Source organism: Colossoma macropomum, unplaced genomic scaffold (genome assembly GCF_904425465.1).
Source record: "Colossoma macropomum unplaced genomic scaffold, Colossoma_macropomum, whole genome shotgun sequence".
Classification (NCBI taxonomy): domain Eukaryota; kingdom Metazoa; phylum Chordata; class Actinopteri; order Characiformes; family Serrasalmidae; genus Colossoma; species Colossoma macropomum.
Window position 1 is genome coordinate 15,136,396 of NW_023494792.1, and position 26,996 is coordinate 15,163,391.

Consider the following 26,996-nt stretch of genomic DNA (forward strand, 5'->3'; position numbering starts at 1 on the left):
GAGTGTGTGAGCGCGCGCCTCGGCTCGGCGCTGCGCTGCTCTCTCTCTCTGCCATTGGTGAGCTGGAGGCGCGTTATTGGCCAACACGCCCCGCTGAGGCGCGCATAAGTGCCGATCGCCAGCGGTGAGGCTGTGCCACGTTCTCCGCGCGCTCACGGGGAGCCAAACTTCGGCGCACCGGCACGCGCGCGCGCGCACTCTCACACATACACACTTACACAGGGGGAGAGAGAGTGTGTAAGAGAGAGAGAGAGAGAGAGAGAAAGAGAGAGAGAGAGCGCTGCGCTCGGAGGCGATGGACGGCGCGCGCTTCTCCTCAGCGGGAGCGCCCGGCTCCCCTCCGCCGCCGCGCGGCCCCGCGAGCTCCATCGCCGCCGCCGCCGTGAAGCCGCTGGCTTTCTCCATCGAACGGATCATGGCGCGCAGCCCGGAGCCGCGCTCGATGCCGCTGTTCCCGACGCGCGCGTCTCCCCCTGCGCTGCGCTGCGTGCTGCCGCTCGTGCCGCTCGCCTACGAGGCCGCGCACGGGCTTGAGCTCGGCGGCGGCACGCTGCACGCGACTCCTTCGCAGACTTTCTCCCACCACCAGCACCAGCAACACGCGCACGTGCACGCGCACGGCGGCGGCGGCGAGCTGCTGGGCTACAAGCACGAGCACGGCCACTACAAGCTGTTTCGGCCGCGCGTACTCAGCCCGGCCACGGCGCACGCCCTGCACGGCGCTGCGCGATACGTGAGCTGCGCGGCGGAAGGCGCGTGCGCGCCTGCGGCAGCGGCGGCGGCGGCGGGGCTGCTCGGGCTGCACCCCGTGGCCTCATACTTCCTGAACGGGCCGCTGCAGAAGGCCGCGTGGGCGGAAAAGGCACGCGCGGGAGCGGAGAGCGCGCACATCCTCACAGAGAAACTCCTGAAGAGCTCGGCCAAGATCAGCGGCGCCGCGCCGCACAGCAAGCCCAAAGTGTTCACCTGCGAAGTGTGCGGCAAGGTAAGACCACACAAACAAACAAACAAACAAACAAACAGATCAGGAGCACCGAGTAAATAACGCAGAGAGTTAAGGAGGATTTTCGGAAAGCAGAGAGCGAAACAGAAAAGTTTTCTGTTCATTCCGGTTTTCTGAAAATCCGTGAAAGAAAAAAGTCACTGAACTACAGCAGCAGCCGCTCCCACACCGGACGATTAACACAGTACAGACAGACAGCTGAGCTGGAAAGACGGGAACACGATTCAAAGTTTAGTCAGCTCTGTTTTTATTTTTCGAAGAATTTTTGTCTGCCGCTTTGATTCTCCTCTTGTGTGTCTGTATGTACTTCAACTTTATTTCATCAGCAGTTTAAACCGGATCATAAAACGCAACAGCAGCTTTCATCTGGTCGTAATTTTTATGAACACTCTTTAAAAACATTTTACCAGATCACAATATTAGCGTTTATTTTAAACAGGATCATGATGTTCATCATCGTTTTTCAACAGTTGAAACTGTGTTATTCTGGTTAAGGCTGTGAGGGTAGAGAGGCGCGGTGTCTGTGATTCTCTCTCTCTGATTTTCTCTCCTGTTTGATTATAACTGTGTTAATAGAATAATTAATAGATGCAGAGCGCTGAGAGAGCTGTGTGTGCTGAATAAGAGGCGCTGCTTTCTGTGAATTAACGCTGCACAAACGCTGTTATTAACTAAATCTGAGAGTTGACCTGTGTGTGTGTATGTGTGTGTGTGTGTGTGTGTCCAGGTGTTTAACGCGCACTATAACCTGACCCGCCACATGCCAGTTCACACCGGAGCCAGACCCTTCGTGTGTAAAGTGTGCGGTAAAGGATTCCGGCAGGCGAGCACACTGTGTCGACATAAAATCATACACACTCAGGTACAGCAAACACACACCGCCGCTCCACTCACTGAACACTCACTACTGCACTTATCACTATTAGTACACAGACTGTAACATTTTAATCATTATTGTTATAATAATTATAGACATTATAGAATTTGTATATTATTATTATTATTATTATTATTATTATTATTATTATTATAAGTTGAATATTAGTATTTGTACCGTAACGTTATCACGATCAAATGCATTATTGTTGAAATGTTTAATATTATTAGTACTATAACGCCATTATAACCCATTCATTACTATTCTTATTGTTGTCTTTATTACTATTATTGTTTTATTATCTTTACTATTATATTTATTATTAGTAGTAGTAGAAGTAATAATATTAGAATTTATACTGTAACGTTATCACGACCAAATGTATTATTCCTACTATTCTTAATATTTAAAGTAAAGTACTTTAACGCCTTTATAATTAATAATTATTATGATGATTATTTATATATTATTATTATTATTATTATTATTATTATTCATACATTATTATTATTCATACATTGTTATTATTATTGTTATTATTATTATTATTGTTATTATTATTATTATTATTATTATTATTATTATTATTGCGGTTTGGTTGTGCTCCTCTCCGCTGTGTGGTTTGACTGTGTGTTTCTGTGATCCGCGCTGAAGCTCTCGGCTCAGCTCTCTCAGTTATAAACTCATTCACGCTGTAAGAGCGGTTCATCAGTTCAGTCTAAAAATTCTTCATGTGGTGTCAATCTGTATTTAACTCTATTCAGCTCACAAAAACACTGTAAACGAAACATTGAAAAGCGACTTTTTACTTTAGATAGAACAGAAGTCCCACCAAAATCTCTACAGCACTCAAAATAATCTTCTGCCCGCTTCCGCTTTTCACAGAGAGATTTTATAGCAGAGATACGGTTTATAAAAACTGAAGATTTCTCACACGAGTTAGATCACATTATTATAACCACAGAGGAAGAGAAGTTATTCCCCAACTAATCAGCAGCTCTGCTGTGAGAGACTGAGACAGACACAGTCAGAGACAGAGACAGACAGAGACAGTCAGAGACAGTCAGTGAGTCAGTCAGTGAGTCGGTATGTCAGTCAGTCAGTCAGTCAGTCAATCAGTCAGACAGTCAGTCAGTAAGTCAGTCAGTTGGCCTGTCAATCAGTCAGTAAGTCAGTAAATAAGTGAGTCGGTCAGTCAGTCAGTGAGTCGGTCAGTGAGTCAGTCAGTCAGTCAATGAGTCAGCCAGTCAGTAGGTCAGTCAATCAGTCAGTCAGTTAATCAATCAGTCAGTCAGTTAACCAGTCAGTTAATCACTCAGTCAGTCAGTTAACCAGTCAGTTAATCAGTCAGTCAGTCAGTCAGTCAGGCAGTGAGTCAGTCTGTCAGTCGGTCGGTTGGTCAGTCGGTCAGTCAGTCAATGAGTCAGTCAGTCAAGGAGTCAGGCAGTTGGTCAGTCAGTCAGTCACTGAGTCAGTCAGTCGGTCAGTGAGTCAGTCAGTCAATGAGTCAGTCAGTCAACGTTTCAGTCAGTTGGTCAGTCTGTCACTGAGTCAGTCAGTGAGTCAGTCAGTTAGTGAGTCAGTGAGCAGAGACTGAGTTTATAAGCTGCTCTGCTGTGTGAGATGTTCAGTCTGAGCGCAGCTGAGTGTTGGGGGCTTTCAGAGAGAAAGAGAGAGAGAGAGAGAGAGAGAGAGAGAGAGAGAGAGAGAGAGTGTGTGTGTGTGTGTGTGTGTGTGTGTGTGTGTGTGTGTCTATGTGTAAAAGTGTTCTGTGATGTGTGTGTTGTGCAGGAAAAGCCTCACAAATGCACTCAGTGTGGGAAAGCGTTCAACCGGAGCTCCACTCTCAACACACACGCGCGCATACACGCCGGATACAAGCCGTTCGTGTGTGAGTTCTGCGGGAAAGGCTTTCACCAAAAAGGTACACACACCTCTCACACACACACACACCGGCTAATCATTATTATTATTATTATTATTATTATTATTATTATTATATAAAATAATTATTACAGTGATAATATTTAACATTTTTGAGGCTGTTATGTTTTAGAAAACTGTATTATAATTGTTGTTATTTAAATTCTAAAATTACAATGGAAAAATGTAATATAAACTGAAATATAATCCGTGAAGTTATGTGGTTCTGAATGACTCAGTAGATTTCTTTATGTGTGATATTGGAGTTCACAACGGGCGAATGAATAACCTGTAAATAAAGACGTGTTTACTCTTTATTTTAATAGTCCTTTTCCTTGTTTATTATTAAGGTTATTCACATGCTCTCTCTCTCTCTCTTTCTCTCACTTCCTCTCTCTCTCTCTCTCTCTCTCTCTCTCTCTCTCTTTCTCTCTCTCTCACTCTCTCTCTCTCTCTCTCTCTCGTCTTTTAGGAAACTACAAAAACCACAAACTGACCCACAGCGGAGAGAAGCAGTTTAAGTGCAATATCTGCAACAAGGCCTTCCACCAGGTGTACAACCTCACCTTCCACATGCACACTCACAACGACAAGAAGCCCTTCACCTGCCCCACCTGCGGCAAGGGCTTCTGCAGAAACTTTGACCTTAAGAAGCACATCCGGAAACTGCACGATGTTTCTCCAGGACCCCCCTCACCGCCCACCCCGATTGCTCACCCGCAATGAGCCTCAGCTCGGCCCTCGCGCCCGCGGCACAGACCCCCTCCATCTCCTGCAGCTCCCTGCGGCTACAGGCTCTTAAAAATAAAGGTGCCAGAAAAAAGGGTTCTCTCCAGTGACGCCGCAGAAGAACCTCGGTCCGCTTCCTAGAGAACATTTCAATGGATGGTTCTTTAAAAAACATGTTGTAAGTGAGATGTGAGTGTGAAGAACTATTCTAACGTTTAAAGAAGCTCCACGCAATGGTTCTATGGCAATTCCGAGAACCGTGTCCGTCCAAGCCAAGAACCACTTAGGAACCTTTATTTTTAAGAATGTGCTTCATGATCATCGTCATCTTTTTCTTCATCTTTATCATCCAGCATGCAGGACTAATTTACCGACACCAGACATCGAACAAACACGGCTTTTTTTTTTTTTTGAGACTCGTTTGTGAAAATGAGCTTTTCACTCTCAGGGTAATCACTGTCACTGTCACTGTTACTATGTTGTACAATAGACTTTTTATTTATTTGAAATTGCAATGCTGTCGTTAACTTAAAGAGAGTGAGATCAGTTATGCGGATAAAGAACCGCTGTGTACATTTCTGCATTTTGTATAAAGTGTCTGTTATTTATAGTCCGTCCTTCTTTATCGCTCATGCTGTTTGCAGGTTTGATTGTTTGTTTTTTCCGTTGTTAAATCAGCGTGAATTATGCAAGGGTTTGTTTGTAAATAATTACAACTGACATCAGATTTCTCATTAAATCGATAGATTATAAATCATTATAACGAGGGGAAAGACAATAAAAAAGCATATGTTTTATGTCATAGCGTTTCCAGCTATGTGTGTTTGAAGCGTGTAATCTGCCTTTCGTGCTGCTGTCTGACGGCGTTTCGGACCCAGTAATGGAGGAGTAATGGGACTCGTGCCTAATGAGAAAATGAACCATAATTAGGGAATGGAGATAAACAGTGTGGATGGAGGGGCTGGTGGTGGAAGGAGGAGGAAAGGGGGGGGCGGGGTGAGGACCACCGCGTCTCAGTCCTGTGAGTGTGACGGTGAGTGTATTTGTCCCTGTGTGCACTGAGGAGCTGTGAACTGTGTCGTGTCTGAGAAGAACGGCCTGTGCAGGAGAGACAGAAGAGCCCCTAGAGGAGAGCATTAAGGTCTATGCAATGCCAACGATTTATTACTGTGACTGTATTACTGTTTCAGAACAGCTGATTTAAAATAAATTGATTACTGTCAGTAACATAATCACTTTGATTATGGTTGTGATAATGACCTTCATCCTCATGTCGCAAATTATGATTATTCCGTGATTGGAGCGCAACGCTGCGGGCTTGTGAGGAGTTCAGAGGACTGATAAACAACACAGTTCAGCTTAACGCCTTAACCCATTCAGTGCCGGGTCTGAGATTTGGTCTATGCAATGTGCGAGCTCAGTAAAGCATCTTTAAAAATTAAAATAAAAAAAAACTAAATGGCTAAATTTGTTTTATTAAATATCATATTTTTACTCATTTTGAACGACAGAAAAGCCATGTTTGATTGTGAATAAAAGCATTAAACAAATCACATACAACCAAAAAACTAAACGCAATTCCATCACTTTGGGCCAATCAGAACACGTTCTGTAGCACTCGCCTAAAATCATAGGACATGAGTGTGTAAAGCGAGTTGGTTCGGTGTGTTTAGTCCACAGTAAAGGATCAGGACTACAGCGCAGATCACAGAGCCTCTGAAACCTGCTCTCAAAGTCTGCGCCAGGAGCCTCACACTGGCAGATAGGAAGAGACTGAGCAGGAACAGTTTCCGTTCATCGAGATACAAACAGTGTAGCTGTTCCCTCAAAGGTGCAGTGGTTTTAAGTTTCCATTTATCTAGATTAAATGTTTTTTACCTAAAGGAAAGAACATTTTGGTACCTATTAATAAAACTGAATAGTAAAATAAACAGGCTAGAGACGAGACGGGGTTGTGGAATCAATACAGCTTTAAAAATGTAATTTGAATAGAATATGTAATATGTAGGTAATGAAAGGGTACCCTTGAGTTTTCCACCCCAGTGACAGTTCAGTGCCTTTTTTTCTGAGTGTACAGCGGTTTAATCTCCAGATGGTGATGATAAATAAACCGCCAGGCTCACACAGTCCGCTCCTACCCGCGAGGATGTGAGTTTTCCGGAAGAAGACCCCAAATACAAACTTCTCTCCCACGTTCAGCACCGCCACCATGAACAGCTCCATCCGCGCCGTCGCTGGTCCTGCTCTCAAAGGGGAACTCCACCGATTTTTTCAAAAATTTCTACAGAATTCAGAATTCAGAGTGGTTTGATGTGAAGTGCTCATTCCTAGAGAAACTCACCGATTTATCGATTTCTGTACAGTGGTGGTGATCGGAACCAGGGGTCGCCATGTCTGCAACACAAATAGAGCCATTTAGTTTACTATCCGAAACCACCAGTAAAATCTACACGTGTCTCTCAGTTTGTCTGATCAGTGTTGATGATGGTGAAATTGTGCTAAATCTAAAAAAAAAATACGATTTTTGAGGAGTATTGTGCCTCGCAACACCCTGAGTGTACCATCAATGAGTGGATTAAGGAAAACACATTTTAGCCTAAAATCTGATTTTAAAATAATCTTAAATGTATGCTGTAATATGTTTGTTAGAATTTGTGTAACAGCTTTCTGTGAGGTAGCTTGTGAAGACATTGAACTCTTCAGATATCTGGTTCCTATCACTAGCACCGTGAACAGGTCTGACTCTGTAAGTTTCTCTAGAACAGAGCATTTCACACCAAACCACTCTGAATCACTTTGTTCACATCTTAGCCATTCAATTCAACAGAAATCTTGAAAAATCGGTGGAGCACTCCTTTAAACTTGCAGCTCCGCTCTAATCTAATCTACACACTCTTAACTACACTAGGTCTGACTGTTGGATCACGATCATATCTCTGCTCTCTGCTCTGTTTATTGTGTGAGACGAAACGTTGAGGCTAATTAGCATTAATATTAGTGGCACCCTAAAAATTAAAACCTCAGTAATAAGGACAGTGAAAAACAAGCTTAATTATTATGCAGGGCTGAACCGTCTGTCTCAGAGTCATAGAGCTGGTGAGCACACGGTGTGGGTGGCCAGGTGAGACCCAGCGATTTTACTGGGTGACAAACTGTTCGGAAAAAAAGATGTGAGGCAACATAACGAGAAAATTATATTCGGCTGGATAAGAAGCCAACCTGGAGCATCAGCAGGAACCTACACTCTGATGAAGTCTAGCCAGCATCATGAAAAACACATGCCTGTTGATGGTTCTTCAAAGCTTCTTTAGTACAGGGAATGGTTCTGCTTAGAACCATGAGTATATAGAACTATTTCATGCTTACAGGGTTCTTTGCGTGGTGAAATGGTTTTTCAGACTGATGGAGAATGTGTTGTATATGACTCTATAGGGAACCAAAAAGGATTTTGCTACTGTTACGATGTCAAGCTTGTAACAATAGAAGAACCCTTTTCGGTTTTGTATAGAATCATTTACAACACCTTCTCCGTCAATCTAAAGAACCATTTAAGCAAACGGTCAACTCATTGTTCTAAATAGGACCATTGGCTTTACTAAAGAACCCTTAAATAACCATCTTTTCAAGCATTGTACATGATAAATGATGGTAAAGGTTAGTTACTCGCTTTTGATTTATTTATTATTGTTATTATTATTATTATTTTATTTTTTGAGGCACCTGATTTTACTATATTATTACGATATTTCCTATTTCATATAATGTAGCTCACAGAGCAGCACCGCTGAAGTGCGCTGGGCAAATTATTAACGTGAACGTTCTATAAAGATTAATAAAAGAATAGCCATAATTGATCATGAAACTTAGTTTTACTTGGTGAAAACTAAACGTGATTTTAGTCCAATAGGTGTTGCGAAAATATTATATGTATTGTTCCCTGTACTATTCCTACTCTCTGCTGAAAACTGTTAAATCATCAGTCAAAGTACTGTTACAGTAATCCATATAGATGTTAAATGTTTCCTGATGTACACAGTCAGCGGCTTTCTTAATCAGTCCGACCAAGACATTAAGATTTTGAGTTCACTCACCTGTAAAATAAGCTGATTACTGAGAGCTGATTGATAACTGATCGATAACTGCCCTGATGGCAGATTTTCACTGAACTTTACTGATGACTGCTTCAGTGGTGACGGCTGACTCTCTTGCTTTTCTAACTGGGGTGGTCAGAAGCAGGGCCACGTTTTACAGGAGGGTGGCGCTGGACACACCACCGTTACTCTCTGGCATTTGTACATAACGTCTAATGCTTTATATGTCAATATTAAAGTACAAAAAAACAAACAAAAGGAATTACACATGTGGACACTTTGGAGTGTGGACAGATAATAATCACGTAATGTTCATACAAATAAAAGGTAGTGAAGTTAGCTGTTAGGCTACCTGCTCCACTAAGCACTGCTGCACACTTTGGTACAGCTCAATGTACGTTTTTTTCAACCGTCCTACTGCTCAACAGCTGTCCTTATCTCATGTAATTTCAGAAAGTGGAAGGGAACACGTGCCCCCCCAACGAAAGTGCACCAATGATAATGTCCTATCTTCTTTTGTAAGGTAATGCATTTATTAATGTATTTACTTATTTGGGAATTGTATTTTCATAGAAACTGTGGTTACATCATTTAGCAGTTACAGTAAGCAGGTGACAGTACATTAAATGAGCACATCAATCAAACAAGTAAAAAGAATACAAATATGAAAAATGCAATGCGCAGCCAGTACATAATTGTTTAAAGATAAGTATAAATGGAGTATAAATAAATAAATAAATAAATAAATGCTCCACGCACATTAAGGAGTATCCTGAAATATTTATGTAGATTTAATTACCAACAGGGCCCATCATACATATTTCTAGCATTTATTTATTTATGTATTTGTTTATTTTTCCCCTGAGGTCCACTAATGATGTTTATGTGGATCAATGTACCCAAAACAGTCATAACTATTTTTACACAACCATTTCCTAACCTCTCGTTATCCCTTAAGCCAGGCGTACACTTTGCGATTTTAGTCCGATTTTAAGCCCGATTTGGTCGGAGCCGACTGAATTTCATTATCGGGCCGAATTTTAGCTTCATCGGCCGTCGTTTGCCGTGCAGTGTGAGAGGGGAAACGATGCCCGATTAACTGCCCAAACGAGCTCCGATTGAGCAGTCGGACGATCGGATGGATTTCTGACATGTCAGAAATTTTGGTCGCTTGTCTCACAGTGTGAGCAGCCTCGCGAACCGATTTCTCAAAGTCGCACCCAAAACCACACACAATCACAACCACCGCTCCTGCACAGAGGCAAAAAAGTCCACATTTGTGGCACCAGTGTCCATATGTGACGATTTTGCTCCATCTGAGTGAGTTGAATTGCGAGGTATAAATAAATAGTGTTTTGTTGTCTTTGAAGATCTGCCTGTAGACCGCCTGCTCTTCAGCTTCAGTGCACAGTGTGGCACAAGTTGACAAAGCTGATGTAGCAGTTTGTCAACGGCTGAATCTCAAACGGCCCACTACTTCCTATGTAGTACACTATGTAGTGTACTATGTAGTGCACCTATGTAGTGTTTTGGCTTCTACTCCAAAATAGTGCGTTGTTTGTCCAGTACGGAACTGTGCACACATGGCTGAACCTCAGAAGGCTATTTATTAGACATGTGATGCACTTTATGGGTGCAGGAGCCACTACTTTAATATGCAGTGCACTATGTTGAGATGCAGCCAGTGTCTTGATCAGGACATCGGAGGCGCAGCGTGTTGTTTCGAATGAAACAGCTTTATTGCAGACAGAGCGTCTGTAGGGTCCGCGTTTCACGTGCAGTGCGAGCACCCATGTCGCGTCGTGTCAGTCGGACCGAGTGTTTTCGTACAGTGTGAGCACATAAATCGCAGGCTTTGGCCGCACACGAGGGGCGATTCAAACGTACAGTGTGAGCTGTCATCAAAAATAAGATTTGTAAAATCGCACAGTGTATGCCTGGCTTTAAACACGATGGTTTTGTTACTGCGCCTTTGAAACTGATATATGTAAATGAGCTAAGTTCTGATTGGCAGCCTTATATTGTGCCTTATTTAAAAAGCAGCCCAGGCAGAAACACTTCCGCCAAAACCTCATACTACCATACTTTACATGCTACGCTAATTAATGCACTTGCAGTGGTGTAGTATTTTTGACATACTATTTAGTATGGTAGTGTGCGGGGTTTTTTTTTCTTTTTTTGACCTATTCACTCTTAATACTCTTAACTTCAGTATGAATATGCAGAGCTAAACATCTGCAGGCTGAATAGGCGCGTGTATGTAAATAAGTCGGTAAATGTAAAACAGGCTGCTTTTGCAGCCTAGACTAGAGACTGATGAGTAAAGCTTACGTTTTGGAACTTTGATCGTGTTTTACATACTACATCAAAGTCTTTATTTGAGATAAGTGAGGGCAATTCAGCGGTAGGGCCTCTGAACCCTCAGCTCTTGGTGTGAAATAATGAGTGCCGTATTTCCGAGAGGAGACAGTGCAGCTGAGAGCTGAGTACGCGCGTGCAGTCTGCTCGCTCCTGCCTGCTGAAGTCATAAGAGTGCGACGCGGGCTGCAGAAGGCAGATCCTGAAGCTGCGCTCTGATTGGTCAGCAGATGGGCTCGGCTCACGTTACACACCCACATTTTTACAGATTTCACAACAGCTGAACACCACAAAGTTTGTCATTAGTACACGCGTGCTGCGTGTTCGACGAGTGGACGGTCTGTCCTTCCTAAGACGAGTGTGTCCTGCGGTGTTTCTGTCTATTTATCTCCTGGGTGTCAGCCGCAGACCCGCCGCTGTCTCTGAGTACCACCACGTTGCCCTTTGCTTACTGTGCACCTTTGCTTCGCAGTCACCCCACACTGTTGATGAGATTACAGGAGGGTCACGTTTCAGCCGAGACCACAGTCTGAACACTAAAACACTAAACAGGTAGGTGAGGATAAGCTAACTGCCTAGCTCTGTTACTACCAACGACGACGGCTACAAAACACTTGTTGCTGGCGAGCTGGTGAAGAATTAATGCAACATTAGCTGGATACTTGCTGTCTGCTTCATTTCTAATGAGCTCGCGTCACCTTGCTAGCTAGCATGCTGGCTAATTACAGAAGACTCGCTGCTTACAGACGGGTGGGAGATTGTTGGCACTGAAGTGCTCGAATTTTTTTTAGCTCTAGTTGCATTTCGGGACAGTGGTCATATTCCTCTCCACGTTATGTCCTTTTAAGATTAGTGCATTAAGACGTCCTTGCTATTTAGAAAGCTTAAATATTAAAACGTTGGACTCCCTTTAAACAAGATCTCTCCTGTTCTTCCTCACTAGGACTGGAAGATGCACTTGAGATAATGTTAATAATGTTGTTTTTGGTCAGCTGCAGTCTTCTCCCTTGCAAACTGAACCCACGTCTGTTGTGTAAAATGTTTGACAGGCTTCATTGTGTAAATTTTCGCTGTACCTCTCTTAATTTGCATGGTGTTTAAAATTAAATTTGTAGTTTTAACTCTCTTTTCCCGAAAGCCTCGGTAAGCCATGCTCCGACTTGTCAGAAACCAAATCAGGGGGCTGACAGGCTGCAAGTGCAGCCTGCAAAGGTCACACCATCACAAGTCTGTGATGGCTATCCGGCGTGAGGACGTCAACGTATGGGAGAGGCGAGCACCCCTTGCTCCCCGGCACGTGAAGGAAATCACTGCAGCAGGTTACAAAGTCCTGGTGCAGCCCTCCAACAGGAGAGCCATCCACGACAGAGTGAGTAAGCAGGGTCCTCACAGTCACGATGACCAAGACAATATGTTAGTCATCGCTGTAAGTGCTGTTTCCAGTTTATTCCAGTTTAATGACCAACATCTTCTCAAATCATTAAGGTCTATAAGTTTTGAATAGCCAGTGTAGTTTTCTTGTTAAGAAAACCGTAAGTTAATGTCGGGTATTAAAAAATCTTCCTGAACTTTTCAGCCGAAACACCTGAAAAAAACTAGAAAGCGTTTTAAAAAGAGAAGTTGCGCATTTGAACATGTGCAATTAGGAGAAATCTGACTCACACTTACGTCTTTCTTTTAGTACTATGAGAAAGCAGGAGCCATCTTACAGGATGACATCTCAGAGGCTTCTCTCATTGTCGGTGTAAAGAGACCCCCAGAAGACAAAGTCCTCCCAGATAAAACCTACGCTTTCTTTTCCCACACCATCAAAGCCCAGGAGGCTAACATGGGACTTTTAGATGATATCCTCCAAAAGGTAAAGCTCTGAGGAATAATTTTCCAATATTTAGGTTTGTATGTGGTCCCAATGCACTTTATTTAGAAGCAGACTTAACTTCGCCCAAAACATTTTGGAGGTGTTTTTTCCCCTTCAGAATTCTTGAAATGCAATTTATTTTTTTTCTGCTAAAGGAATGGTAAGTAAGGAAGCATGAGCAGGTGTTTCACCTTTAGTTCTCTCTTTACAGAATGTGCGGCTCATTGACTATGAAAAAATGGTGGACGAGAATGGTTTCAGAATTGTTGCATTCGGAAAGTGGGCTGGTGTTGCAGGTAAAGAAAATGCACATTGTGTAAGAATACGAGAGTATCCTATGGGAGGTTACTTAATTCAGGTGGTGACCTTTATCAAAGTCCATGAATGTAGCTTGCCAAATTGTGAAAGTTTCTGTGGACTACTTATCGTGATTTGTGCTGCACAATTTGTTCAGATGATAAAAAGAGAATAGCCACTGGTACTGAATATGGCTCTGGGAAAGGCTGCTGTATGTCTAACCTCTTCAACTAATTTTTGGTCATTCCTGCAGGGATGATTAATATTTTACATGGTCTGGGTCTGCGTTTCCTCGCCCTTGGGCACCACACTCCCTTTATGGTATGCATTTCTTTCGTCCATGTTTTTTTTCTTATTTTGTTTTGTTTTTTGTTTTCATATAGAAAGCCAGACAGTGTCACTCTACAAAAATGGCAGAGAATATTGCTTTCATTGGTACAAAAGCTGCTTTTTATTTTTGGAGCTTTTTGTGGAAAATGTTTGTTCTCAAAGCATTACATTTTGTCCAAGGCCACCAAGAATAAACTTTTATAATTTGTAAATATGATGTGGATTTCAGGGTGCTTAACATGTCTCTTTTTTCTGATGATAATGTAACAGCACATTGGAATGGCACACAATTACAGGAATGTCAGTCAAGCTATCCAAGCTGTAAGGGACTGTGGCTATGAGGTAGCACTTGGCCTCATGCCCAAGTCCATTGGTCCACTCACGTTTGTGTTCACTGGCACTGGCAATGTATCTAAGGTAAAACTGACTGAAAATGCAAAGAATGTACATTAAATACAATGTGAACGTAAAATGGACAGTAATCAGTTATTAATCTTCTGTTTCTTAATCAATTTCTGTAGGGTGCACAAGACATTTTCAATGAGCTTCCATGTGAATATGTGGAGCCACATGAAATGAAAGAGGTCTCTGAGTCAGGAGGTACAACCACCCCTCCTATTTTATTCCCTGTAATATGAATGTGTAGTGTTTCTATTTTTTCTCTGTATGAGTGACAAGGGGGCCTTAAGTTGTGTTGTATGCATGCATGCATTTCCTGTGTTTTAACTATGCTTTTCGGATATAGTTTGTTGATGTTTTGATGTAACTGCAGACCCCACCAAAGTGTATGGCACGGTGATCAGCAGACGCCACCATCTCATTCGAAAGAGCGATGGCGTATATGATCCTTTTGAGTATGAACACCATCCTGAACTCTACACTTCACATTTCAGATCCAGCGTGAGTACTACCACCACAGATTTGAAAGACTTTATGCTTTTGCTGATTCTGAGATAATGGTCCACAAAGCTAGGGATGAATGAAAGTGCTGAAAAATGAAGTAAATATATGTCGTGCAGTTTTGTCATTGTAAAGTAAATGTTCCTCTTGTAACTTGTAGTCACTTGTAAAAAATTATTTGATTATTTGGTTGTTTGGTTATTTGGTTTAGTCTCTAAGGCCTGTTTTGTTTAGCAAATGCCAACCTCCAAATGACTGATTTGTGGGAAAGTCAGGTTCAGGAACATCTAGAAACTTAAAATGCTCTTCTTTTCTTTATAGTTTTTGTGTCTTTATTAGTCAAATGTACTTTTATTTAATCTACTATTAGGGAACTACTTATAGGGAACATTAAACTGCTGGTTATTAGATGCCTCCAATTTTTTTCTATAATTCTCCTGAAAGAAATGTCAGACAAAGTCATACTGGCCTATTTTCAGAGACCTGCCTGTTTTGTCATGCTTTGATTCAATGAGCTGAGTTGTGAGTTTAAAGAGCAGCTTACAGATTATCTTGGAGATCTTGGATATTGGAGCTCAAGATCATGTAATGATAAAGATTTTCTCACCCAGTGGAGATGCACTCGTTCATTTTGAGTTTGTTTTTTGAGAGGGCAGCTTAAAATGTGAGCTGCATCACATTGCATTAAGAGAGTCCAAGAAAGAAACTAATGTTGCCCCTTATGTTCAAAGGTTGCACCCTATACAACCTGTCTGATAAACGGCATTTACTGGGAACGACACACTCCTAGGTTGCTAAGGCGACTGGACGCACAGAAACTCATGAAACCTTCAAAACCTTCAGCCTCTGCCACTGAGGGCCGGCCTGAACTGCCACACAAGTGAGCTTTTTACTGTGATTACTGTGCTTCTGAATTACTGTATAATAATGTGGTATTATCTGCTGTTTAAAAAATGAATATTAGCAGTTATCAGTGTAGCTCCTTCAGCTCAAGGCTGTGAACTTGTTGAGAAGTCCTTGGATGCGCATATCTTCTACAGTGTTTGGTCTTCAAGTTGTGTGCAGAATGAGCCTTATGTAATCCTCCATTACCTAAAATGCACACTTTAAACTCTATGCAAATCTGAGCTTATTGAAAGCATACTCCATATGAAATGTTTTTTTTCTCTTTTCTTCTTCTTGCTCATCTCCAGGTTCTTGGCTATATGCGACATTTCTGCAGACACAGGCGGCTCCATTGAGTTCATGACAGAGTGTACCACCATTGAGAAGCCCTTCTGTATGTATGATCCCAACCAGCACATAGACCATGACAGGTATGGCACTGAGTGTCTTTTTTGTGGTATCAGAAAGCCCTTAAGCTATAGAGAGTGTGGATATAATATACTTCTGCACTCTTAAAAATAAAGGTGGCAAAAGGTGAAGCCATAGAAGAACGACTTTTGATTTCTTAAACGATCACTTACCTTTTTTGTAAATGAGACATATGAGTAGGAAGAATCTTTTTTGGAAGTCTAAAGAATCTTCACATGATAAAGGTGTATAACAATTAAAGGTTTTTCCTAGAACTGTACATTTTTTTAAGAATATATATGTATACAGCATTCATGTATTTCACATTCACTCAACAACCATGTCCTTTTTTCTAGTGTGGAGGGAAATGGCATTCTCATGTGCTCCATTGATAACCTGCCTGCCCAACTTCCCATTGAGGCTACAGAGTATTTTGGTGACCGCTTGTTCCCCTACATCTGGGAAATGGTAAGATCTAGTACTTAAGGGTAAGTAATAAAACTCATCTGTATCAGTTTTGGTTTGGTTTGTTTTGGAGAAGGCTGCACTGGATAGAGGCAGGTTTGTTTCTGTATATTAAGCCTTACTTTTAACGTGGTTTGTTAATTAACAGTGCTAAACTTCAGCTCTTCAACATCACATGCCCTGCTATTAACAGTGCTGACTTGCAGCTGCTTAATGTCACATGCTCTGCTGTTGGTTTTCAGTTATTTTGACTTTGTGTTTATCCCAAGCTGCCCTCAGATGCAACCAAACCACTGGATGATGAGGACTTCTCTCCTCAAGTGAAAGACGTAAGTGTGGCAAATATGTCCTAATAAACTTTCTTCTAGCCAATTGACCAGCAGGTCTTATTTATGTCTGACATTGAACTGTGTGAGACAGTAACAGTATTGTGGTTTGGTTTATATAAATGTGCTTTAGCAGTTATTCCCAGCTGAAGATTGTTCAGTAGACATCTTTTGAATAAACGCTTACTAGATCTTTCTCCTTTTTTGTCACTAATTTTAGACAAAATATTTCAACAGGTTTTGGTTAAATTTTCTATCTTATGAACTTGTTTTTTTGTTAATATTTTACGCACGTCTCCCTCAAGGCTGTAATAACATCCAACGGAAAGTTGACTCCCAAGTTTGAGTACATTGGGAAGCTAAGAGAGAGGAGGTAAGGAACATAGTTTTTTTTTAATATGTGATCAATCCAAAAGCCAAATCCAAGCCAAAAGTTTTTTTTATTGTATAGAAATGGAGGATGTCTTTTAACTAATTGAAATGCAAGAGCTAAGTCATGTTTGATCAGATAGATCAGAAAACATAAAAGTCACATAAAAGCAGATTTGTTGATTATTATCACTAAGACATAAAATTGCTTGTGAAACTGTTTTGAAAACAATACACTATACTTCAACTTCATGGATGTTGGATACATGAAGATATCTCCAAAGACCAGAGGACAGGTAAAGCCTACAAAAATAGCATTTGTAGCCTACATATCATATGTGCTCATTTCAATTAGGTTTGCCTGTTTTGTGTCTTCCAATTCAGGTCATTAAGTTCAGACGGTGGTGGGCTTTGTATCTAGATGTAGTTACATGTACCTTATTAATGCAAAGCTGAATAAGTAACCAGGTTTATAGTTAGCCGTTGGCATTTGCATAGCTAATAGGGCTTAAACAACATTGACAGCATTTTCTACCCCTGGAAAAAGATTTGAGTGAGCATTTGTGTGGTTAGTGCCCTCCGTGCAGCAGACTGGGGTTTGATGCCCCGCACAGGCAGGCAGGCACACCATGCTATAACAGTAGAAGTCCTTGGGCGAGACTCCTAATGCTGCATTCGCCTACTTCTGTGACATTGTAAGTCACACTGGAAAGAGTATCTGCCAAATGTATAACTGCAAATTTCTGTTATTATTATGTTAGTCATGTTAATCAGCATTGAGTAATACTGATAATTTGTATACACTAGTGATTTTAAATTATTTAGTAGTGATGACCAGATATAGCAGTGCCCCCTGACTTCATTTCTAGAAAAGGTTATTTCTCCATCTGTCCACACTAACATCCAGCCATGTCTGTTCTGTTCAGGCACAGTGCGGTCAGCGTGTGGTTTGTTTGCCTTCCTCATTGCCTTAACACCTTGCATGGCTAGAGCGTTCCTGCTTGAGCGTCCTGTCATGGGTAGACCATCTCATTCTCTCACCACAGCCGCCACATCTGCCTCCTGCTCCATTAATCTCTAAGCTTGATTTTTGGCATGCAGCCTGACATATATTTGTTAATTTACGTATTAACAATGCCATCTGAGATCAAAAATCGTCTGAATGAATTCTCACACCTATCTAATCCAAAAGATTTCTTTCAGTGATTGATAAATCATCATAATGAGTAAGCTTTTTCACTATAAAGAAGCTCTTTTGTTTGTATATAGCTTCTCTCCACAAGGCCGTCTATTCTTTTTCTCTTCCTAGATGCCTAATTCATCCTCCAACAACTTGCATGCAAAAAGCTTTTGACTAACCCTCCTGTGCTTCTGGTAGTTGACGGTGCCTCTTCGGCTGCACTGTCCATTCTTCCATTTTTTATTTATACAGTAGATGTGCATTGTCATATAAGGTCCCAGAAATCAGTGGAATTGTGTGATTATTGATTGGATTTCTCAGTCTGGTGTGTGTTCAGCGTGTTGTGTGCTTATTGTAGTTGGGCTTTACATTGATATTACTCTCCATTTAATCATAGAAGGACTTTAAAATCAAGCTTGATAGATTTGTTGAGTAACATTTATGTAAATGTGTCTGTTCAGATAATTACAACTATGTAATTAGGAAACATTACCCTCAAATCTTGAGGAAGTGGTTAAGGGCTTCTAGGTTGCATTTGTGCACATGTGCAGTGTCAAATCCAATTAGGCTAAACACGGCTGGTTGGCTGACATCGACTCCCGAGGGTCTGTCGGGCTAAAACGCTGATTTAGCAGCCTGTAGTAGCACTGTGGGATTAAAGCATCCATGGTGACAAAGTACTGATGGCTAAATGAGGGGCAGATTTCTTCTGTATCACCACAGATCTCAGTGCCAACTCTAACTTCAGTGCTCAATTTTTGCTGTTGATTCTGTTCTTGAACTTGCTCTACAGTGCCTCACTGCAAATCTAAATGCTCTAAGCACTTTTCTGTAACGCTCTTTAAACACAACACAGTTAAACTGACACTCTTAGTTGAGCAAAAACTGGCAAAAGCTTGGTGCAGCATCAAATAAACATCAATCTCAAAGAAGTGAACAATTATTTTCAAAAATAATTATATTGCATTTCAGTTGGAGATGGCATGATACCACTTTTTCTTTTGTGATACTCATACTGAACGCTTGAGTATCGTCTAATGTCGATCTAATGCGTTTATTCTTTTTTAAAATCTTTAAAAGCTTTAGAATGAGCTATTTTAATTGAAGCACTTCACTTTAAGATGATAATCTAAAAGAAGTCTGACGTTCAAACTACTCAAACACAGTACTGCCCCACAGGAGGAAATACACAGCTAACAACATCACATCACACAATGTGAGTGAGTGCTCACACTGATTTGTTACAGGATTGAATTACATTCTTTTTCTCCCTCCGATGCATTTTAAGTGTTACAGAAAAGTGTTTTGAACCTAAACATTTGGATTTACAGTGCAGTGTAGTCTAAAAACAGTTCAGTTTTTAGTCCAAATCTTAAGTGTTAATAAAATTGTTGCCAATGATCCATTGAAACCCAGCTTTATGCCAACATCCTCATTCTTGTATATTGCAAATTGTTTATTATGAAATTACAAATTCTAATTGAAGCACAATTGATCTGCTCAGTAATGTATGTGTGTTTAAGTATACAATCCCAATTTAGCATAATGTGATTGTAAGACCATCAATGTGTTTGCTTCCCCTGCTTTCAGTGGTGTTTGTGTTTTTTCTTTTTTTCTCTTTGTCTTTTAATCAGTAGTTTATCACTTCATGCTGTAGAATGTGTGTGTGTGTGTGTGTGTGTGTGTGTGTATCAGTAGTAATGGCTGTACCATCTGGCTCGCAGGGAGTCTGAGCAGATCTTGAAGAAAATCGGGATGAAGCGTGTGTTGCTGTTGGGCTCTGGCTATGTGTCTGGGCCAGTCATTGAGTATCTCACCAGGGATGCTGGCACTCAGGTCACAGTGGGTAAGTGCTTTCAGCCACAGAAATCCTACTAGGCTTCTTTAACCCCTTAAAAAAAGGCTTATTATTCAGTTATGTCTCATCATGTATTATTCATAACTACAATTAATTATTCAGTAATTACTGTGTAACTACAATGTAAATACTTCAATAATTAGTGTGGACCCATATGAGTCTTTAGTGTTTTGACACCAGTCTCACACTGTTTTTTTTTAGTCACCAAATCTTAAACTAATTCTCTTGTGGCTGTTTTCACTGTCTTGTTTTAGCTAGCGTGCTTCTGAGCCAAGCTGAAGAACTGGCTGCCAAATACCCTAACACCATACCTGTGATGCTTGATGTGACCAGCCAAGAAGGCCATCTTGAGTCTCTGGTGAAAGACCATGACCTTGTCATCAGGCATGAAGGCTGCCCATGTCATGAACACAAAGCTCTGACTTTCTTTTCCCATTACGTATTCTAAATCTGGTTCCTTAACGTTAGAGCTGCACAAGATGACCAAAATACCAAATTGGTATTATATTTCTGTGATATTGCTGCATATTGTGTTTGCAATATGTCTTACAGTATAATAAAGACACAATGGTGAACCGTTAATCAGATATGAAAAAAGATTGGCCAAATTATTTTAACCAAATTATTAGGTATGGTATTCACCTGACTGTCTTGATGAATCAAAACCAAGCACAGAAGCTCATACGGAAAGTCCAGTGTTGGTCAGAATGCTAACAGCACACAATAAAAATGTTTTGTTAAAGGGCTCATTTGCTTAGTGCAGCCTCCTAGTGTAACGGTCATCATTAACATGCAATAACAATTAACAAACAATATATTGTTTAGCCGTACCTCATATTATTTTGCTCTAAACAATTTGTGGAGCAACATTGCAATCAGACTCTCATGCTTTTTTGTGTTTAGCATGCTACCTTATAACTGTCATCCTCTGGTGGCTAAGCATTGCATCACGAAGAAGGTGAACCTGGTGACAGCTAGTTACCTGAGTCCAGCCATGAAGGAACTTGAGAGAAGGTTAGTATGTTTCAAGCTGTAAACATCATTTAAAGTCGTCTTCTGATGTTGTTTGACAAGTAAATAACTCGACTAGCCTCAGTGTGCGTTCCTATTGGCTGCTTTCTCATTGACTGATCTGTTGACATTGCTGTATCGTGATTGGATGTTTTGCCAGTGCTGAAGAGGCTGGCATCACCATAGTCAATGAGATGGGCCTGGACCCTGGCATTGATCACATGTTGGCCATGGAGTGCATCGACCAGGCCAAGGCAGACGGTTGCACTGTAGGTATTGTGTGTTTGTGTTCACTCGTCATGTGTGTTTATGGATATGTGTGATGGTGTGAGATATCGCCATTGGTAGAATCATTAGCATGCGTGGGAGACATATGACTTGGCTCAATATATTGACACTTTATCTTGCATGTTCATTTTCACTCATTCTTGATAGCCTGGAGGAAGACGAGCCTTTTAGCCTTTTTGTGTTCTGTGTGCACTGCTGCCGATTCACAGATGTATTTTTGTGTATGCTCTCTCACACAGGTGGAGTCATACAGCTCCTTCTGTGGTGGTATTCCTGCACCAGAGTGTTCTGAAAATCCACTGCGTTACAAATTCAGCTGGAGTCCATATGGAGTGTTGCTTAATACCATCAGCCCTGCTGTCTACCTCAAAGACAACCAAGTAATGAATGCATGAAACGAAAAGCAAATAGGACAATATTGCTGCCTTTACATTTTCTTTTATTGACATCTCCTTTGTCAGGGTCATCATATGTGTGTATATATATATATATATATATATATATATATATATATATATATATATATATATATATATATATTATATATTATATATATACCAGTATCTCTGTTGAATGTTAACTGTGACCTGTGTTCTCACACAAGGATATTTTTATTAGTGATCCGTGGTGGACTGCTGAAACTTCTCGAAATGTTTGCTTTTTGTCTCCTTTCTCAGGTGATCAATGTTCCCCCTGGTGGTTCTCTACTGGAAGCCACAACGCCCATGGAATTCCTGCCAGGTTTTAACCTGGAGGGCTTTCCCAACCGCGATAGCACTAAATACGCTGAGGCTTACGGCATAGAGTCTGCACACACAGTAATCAGAGGGACTCTGCGCTTCAGGGTACCCCAAACAACTTTTCTGCAAGATCTTCCACACCGGAGCAACTTTCAGTACATATATTACAGAATGATGCATATTAGCAACAAGTAGAATCATGTTAACCTGATTATAACTACAATACTAGCGTAAGCAGTGTTTACCTCTGCTGCCACATAACCATGTTTGCTGTTACTGGTTTGACAGGTTCAGTTTGACTCATATAAACCAATTATATTTGACTTCATTAACTTGCAGGAAGTTTTTTTAGTCTGCTTTCATCCCTTTATAACAGATGAGAAAAAGTGTGATGGCCTGGATAAAACTTGCCGTACACTTCTGTATTTGTTTGTGCTTATTCCTGCAGGGCTTCTCCAGTGCAATGAGCAGCTTTGTAAAACTTGGACTTATCAACACAGACCCTTGCCCAATGCTGGAACAGACAGCCAGCCCTGTCTCTTGGGTACACACTTAATTTGCTTAACAATTATAAGTCATTGTAATATATAGAGTTGCATGGCTCATGCTGAGTGTTTTGTTTCCTGTCCAGATTCACTTAAAGACATTGTTTAGTTATTACTTATTACCATATTCTGTACCAGTTTTTTGATTGTGTGTGAAAAAAGGTTATGGCTAGTTCTTGCAGGATTTATTACAGCTTTAGCAGGCTTTAGTTAAAGACAATGAAGTGAAGCTTCTAACAGCTGTCTAACAGCTTTGAGTCGTTAGCAGGGGTGGACAGATCTGCTTTGGCCACTCTGGCCACTGCGGCAATGAGTCTTGTGGCCAAAATTATTAATTTGTTGATAGAATTATAGGAACATGTTTATGTAGCATTATGTAGTATTTAAGTTAACAAGCATCTTGCAGTACCAAAAACTAGTCAGGTGTTGCTTTTCGTTAACAAATCTCCAACAACCACTACATTTTTTTTCATTATGTTCAACAAAACATTAGTACCTTCTCAGTCATTCTCCAGCCACACAAATTCTTTCTTTAACTCAACTTTCTAACTAATTTTTTTTTTTGTAGTCATCACTATCTGATTAATTTATATTGTCAGCACTGCCACAGATAGTAATTGTTATTACTGTTAATATTGTTATTATTTTAATAACCCAGCCCTCAGCAGACTATGACAGAATATTCAGAGCTCTATAAAGAAGTTGTCACTTGCTGTCATGTTAGTTGGAGGACTGATTTGAGTTCTATGTCCAACCATAGAGGCTCTGGGTGTTGTGCAGGAGGGTGCAAAGTTATTATGTAATTAATGGTGAATGTTTATAAATGGTTAAGTGGTCTGGTAGTTTGATAAATAAAAATATAAATAAATTATATGTAGTAGCCTAAATCTGAAATGTTGTGGCCCCGGACAGTAGGAAGTGTCGACCCCTGGTCATTAGTAATCTGTAATTTTTATATTCTTACATAGTGTGTTATATGCATTGTTTATACATTGATGTCTTTTAATGATGAGCATAAAAAATCTTTTTGTGGATTCTTAGTCTTGTATAATTTAGATAAGATTTTTTACAAGCTTTAGTTTCATGGGTGGAGGGGAGAGGGGTGTAGGAATTATAATAATTTTGCAGTTCTCATGCTTCTGTTTTCAGTCTTAATGACATAGCGATCAAAACATGCAAAGCCTAAATGAAAGCCTTCTTCTTGTCAGTCAACAGGGGTTTTACTACTGGACACAGTATCAAATACACAGACCTCTTTTGGTTATTGAAAATTTGTTTGTGTTATTTGTTTAGGCGGCATGGTGTGCAGTGGGTAGCGCTGTCGCCTCACAACAAAAAGGGCCTGGGTTCGATTCCCGGCCAGGTGACCAGGGCCCTTTCTGTGTGAAGTTTGCATGTTCTCCCTGTGTCTGTGTGGGTTTCCTCTGGGTACTCCGGTTTCCTCCCACAGTCCGAAGACATGCGGTCAGGCCAATTGGACACGCTAAATTGACCCCAAGAGTAAATGTGTGTGTGATTGTGAGTGTGAATGTGTATGTCTATCTGTTTGTCTGCCCTGCAATGGACAGGGAACCTGTCCAGGGTGTATCCTGTCTTCTGCCCAATGACAGCTGGGATGGACTCCCTGTCACCCAGAAGGAAGTTTTAGAAAATGTGTGTGTTATTAGTATATTGTAATTTTAATCATGTTTCCCCTTCTTGCATACAGAAAGAGCTCCTGTGCAAGCAGCTTGGCCTGTCCTCCTCAGTTAACAATGACTCCTTTGAGGAAGCTGTGTTCAACCAGATAGGGAGAGATGAGTTCAGAATGCAGACGCTCAGATGGTGCGTAGTGAACAATGCTAACATTCTTCTTGGAATTTGGTGTAGATATTTTAATCCAGGCTGAGATGGGTTATATTTGTACCACTTTAACAGGCTTGGAATGCTGAATCACGAGCCTGTGCCACACGCTGGCACCATCCTGGCATCCCTCACTAAGCACCTGGAGGCCAAGCTCTCTTTTGGTAAACACCCGTAAAAAGTTCCATTGGTCTCGTGCAGAAGCATTGTCTCTCTCTGGGAACAAAGGCTAAATAGTTTGGATTCTGTTTTTCTATTCCAACAGATAAAGGTGAGAGAGACATGATCATCTTGAGGAATGATGTTGGCATCAGGCACCCAACTGGCGAACTCGAGATGAAGCACATGAGCCTGGTGGTCTATGGGGACCCCAATGGCTTCTCAGCCATGGCCAAAACAGTGGGATACCCTGCAGCTATTGCAGCTCGTATGCTGCTCAATGGTTAGTGACCACAAACAGTGTAAACCACAGCTACGGATACTAGAACAGCTTAAAAATTGCTGTGCAAAAAAACTCATATCTCTGAAATAATAACTTTATTAGATTAACAAATAAACTTTATGTTAATGTTAAGAGATTTTATTTCAAGTACTTGTGGATCAAAATTAAGCTAAGACCGTCTCTAGTTGGTGTTTCAGATAGTCTAAGCTGGTCTTTGATGTTCAAGGTGGTTGACAGGCTGGACATCCAGATGGACTTGGTGAAAACATACTTTTTGCTGGTACAGTCACGCTGATCGACCAGCTGAACCATCAAATTCAAACGAAACATGCCCTATGTCGTTAACCAGCCTTACGCTTTAACTGTCAATGCTGTATTTTTTCAGCAGGGGGAACATTCAAAATGCTCTTTATGCTTTGTGATAATTTCATGATGAATGTACCCCCTGGTGAAAAAACAGCTTGTACTAGCATTATTCAGCATTATTGCTGTCAGATGAAAATCTGCTTTTTTTATTTTTAAGTTTTTTTCTGACTGCGGTAATATTTCACATTAAATTGACCATTCTTTAGTTGTAATGAAATGTAAGGTGGTCATGTCTTGCTTTCGCAGGTGAGCTGAACACTAAAGGACTTGTGATGCCATTGATGAAGAATATCTATGGCCCAGTTCTGAAGAGACTTCAGGAGGAAGGCCTTCAGGTCATCTCCAAAAGCACTATATCAGAGTAATCAGTTTCATACACTCTGTTCAGGCCTGCATTAATTCAGAGACAGTGAGAAAGCAAGAGAGAAATTGATTGTCTGACAGGCCTTAAAGTACATAGATGTTTTGTTGAAGTATAAATATGTAAAATACGTGAGAGAAAACACTTGTTGACACTGAAACTCAAGAACACTACGAGTATTCTCCAAACATCTATTTTCTTATTTGTTTTCTGCTTTTATGTAAGAAGCTACTGAAGTGCATGGGCTGGTAGGTATAGAGGAGAAAGTCACACTAGTGCAGCCCACTGATGTCATGGTGAAACGGTTTTATTGACTGTCATTATGTTGCTTTGTACTTGTTCTTCAGTGCATATCTGAAATTTGAAATTGTCTAATATATGTGACATTTTTTAAAACTCATTACAGTTTTTCATGCCATTTAAGCACTACAGTACATAAATAGAAATGCTGTTGATTGGGGGCCGTCTGCCGTACTGAAGCACTTTATGGAATATTTGGATTACCTTACCATTGCATTTAATGTAACATGTCAACTGGACCAGTCCTGAGAACTCATTGTTTACAGAAATCATTTTTTATCTGTTGTAAAAAATACTGCTTGGGGTAATTTCTCCAAGCTTTCTCGTGGAGATGACGGTTAATTTGAGTCAAACTGATAAACTAATCATGACAGAACACAGTAGCATGGGTTCTGTTTGAGGTTGGGGAATAAAGCAGTTCCATTAATGGGATTTGTCCATTTAAAATTATTAATGGGATCCTTTATTTAAGATAAAGGAAAAACACTAACTTAGGCTGGTCTTAACCATAAGTCCATCATTCACACCTATCATTAACTAGAGAGGCCCAATTTAATGAAAAGGAAACGCAAAGGATTGATGCTGACATACCAACAAAAATGATTGCTTGCAAGACACAATAGGCCATATAATGGAATCTGTTGCCAAATTTTTGCAAACCCAATAAAATACTGAATATGCTTCAGCTACAGGGGCTCTTTTGCTCAGTGCCTTTTCTTCAGTAGAGCCTACTCTCTTCAGAAATAGTAAAGGCAGGTGACCTGCATATGATCAGCACACCCACAGACTCACCAAAATTGGCATTATGAGATTGGAGATCTGTTTCTAGTGTGTCCGCCTTATGCAGGACAATCCTAAATTATACTTACGGTCATCTTTATTTTTCTCTTTAGGCGTAGAGCAGGGTTTCTCGATTGGTCCTTGAGCTCTGTACATTTTTGTGTTTTCTCTGCTCTTGCACTTCTATTTTAAATCCACACAAGGCTGTGCAGTGCAACAGTACTAGAGGATAATAATTGGAAAAAATGTAGGCCTCAGTAATCAGATCTCTTGAAAATGCCCTCGATTTGTTCTGATGTTCACTAATTTACAGTCTTCTCTCTACTTTTCTGTCACCTTCTCAAAAAAACAGACTTCATGTATTTGTTTCAAATGCATATGTCTATGTTTCAACTTTTTGAATTGCATAAAAAGGATGTACAAAGTTGAATGTTGTTTGTTTTTTGATGGCCTGTGTCAAGTAC

General features: G+C 40.8%; 2 protein-coding genes across 2 annotated transcripts; both read left to right on the top strand.

The window, feature by feature from the left end:
* The first annotated feature begins 295 nt into the window (after nt 1-295).
* fezf1 (FEZ family zinc finger 1) lies at nt 296-4,529 on the top strand. Its single transcript, XM_036575464.1, has 4 exons — nt 296-985; nt 1,731-1,865; nt 3,672-3,804; nt 4,276-4,529. Exons 1-4 carry the CDS (start codon nt 296-298, stop codon nt 4,527-4,529), a joined length of 1,212 nt encoding a protein of 403 aa, XP_036431357.1.
* A 6,718-nt stretch (nt 4,530-11,247) lies between these two features.
* aass (aminoadipate-semialdehyde synthase) lies at nt 11,248-26,962 on the top strand. Its single transcript, XM_036576165.1, has 24 exons — nt 11,248-11,533; nt 12,120-12,350; nt 12,663-12,839; nt 13,051-13,135; nt 13,390-13,457; nt 13,737-13,883; nt 13,988-14,066; nt 14,239-14,366; nt 15,098-15,246; nt 15,560-15,682; nt 16,016-16,127; nt 16,394-16,453; nt 16,756-16,823; nt 19,724-19,845; nt 20,112-20,241; nt 20,761-20,871; nt 21,029-21,137; nt 21,396-21,536; nt 21,834-22,001; nt 22,345-22,440; nt 24,150-24,265; nt 24,359-24,447; nt 24,549-24,725; nt 25,338-26,962. Exons 2-24 carry the CDS (start codon nt 12,132-12,134, stop codon nt 25,454-25,456), a joined length of 2,793 nt encoding a protein of 930 aa, XP_036432058.1. The 5' UTR covers nt 11,248-11,533; nt 12,120-12,131; the 3' UTR covers nt 25,457-26,962.
* Nucleotides 26,963-26,996: the final 34 nt, after the last annotated feature.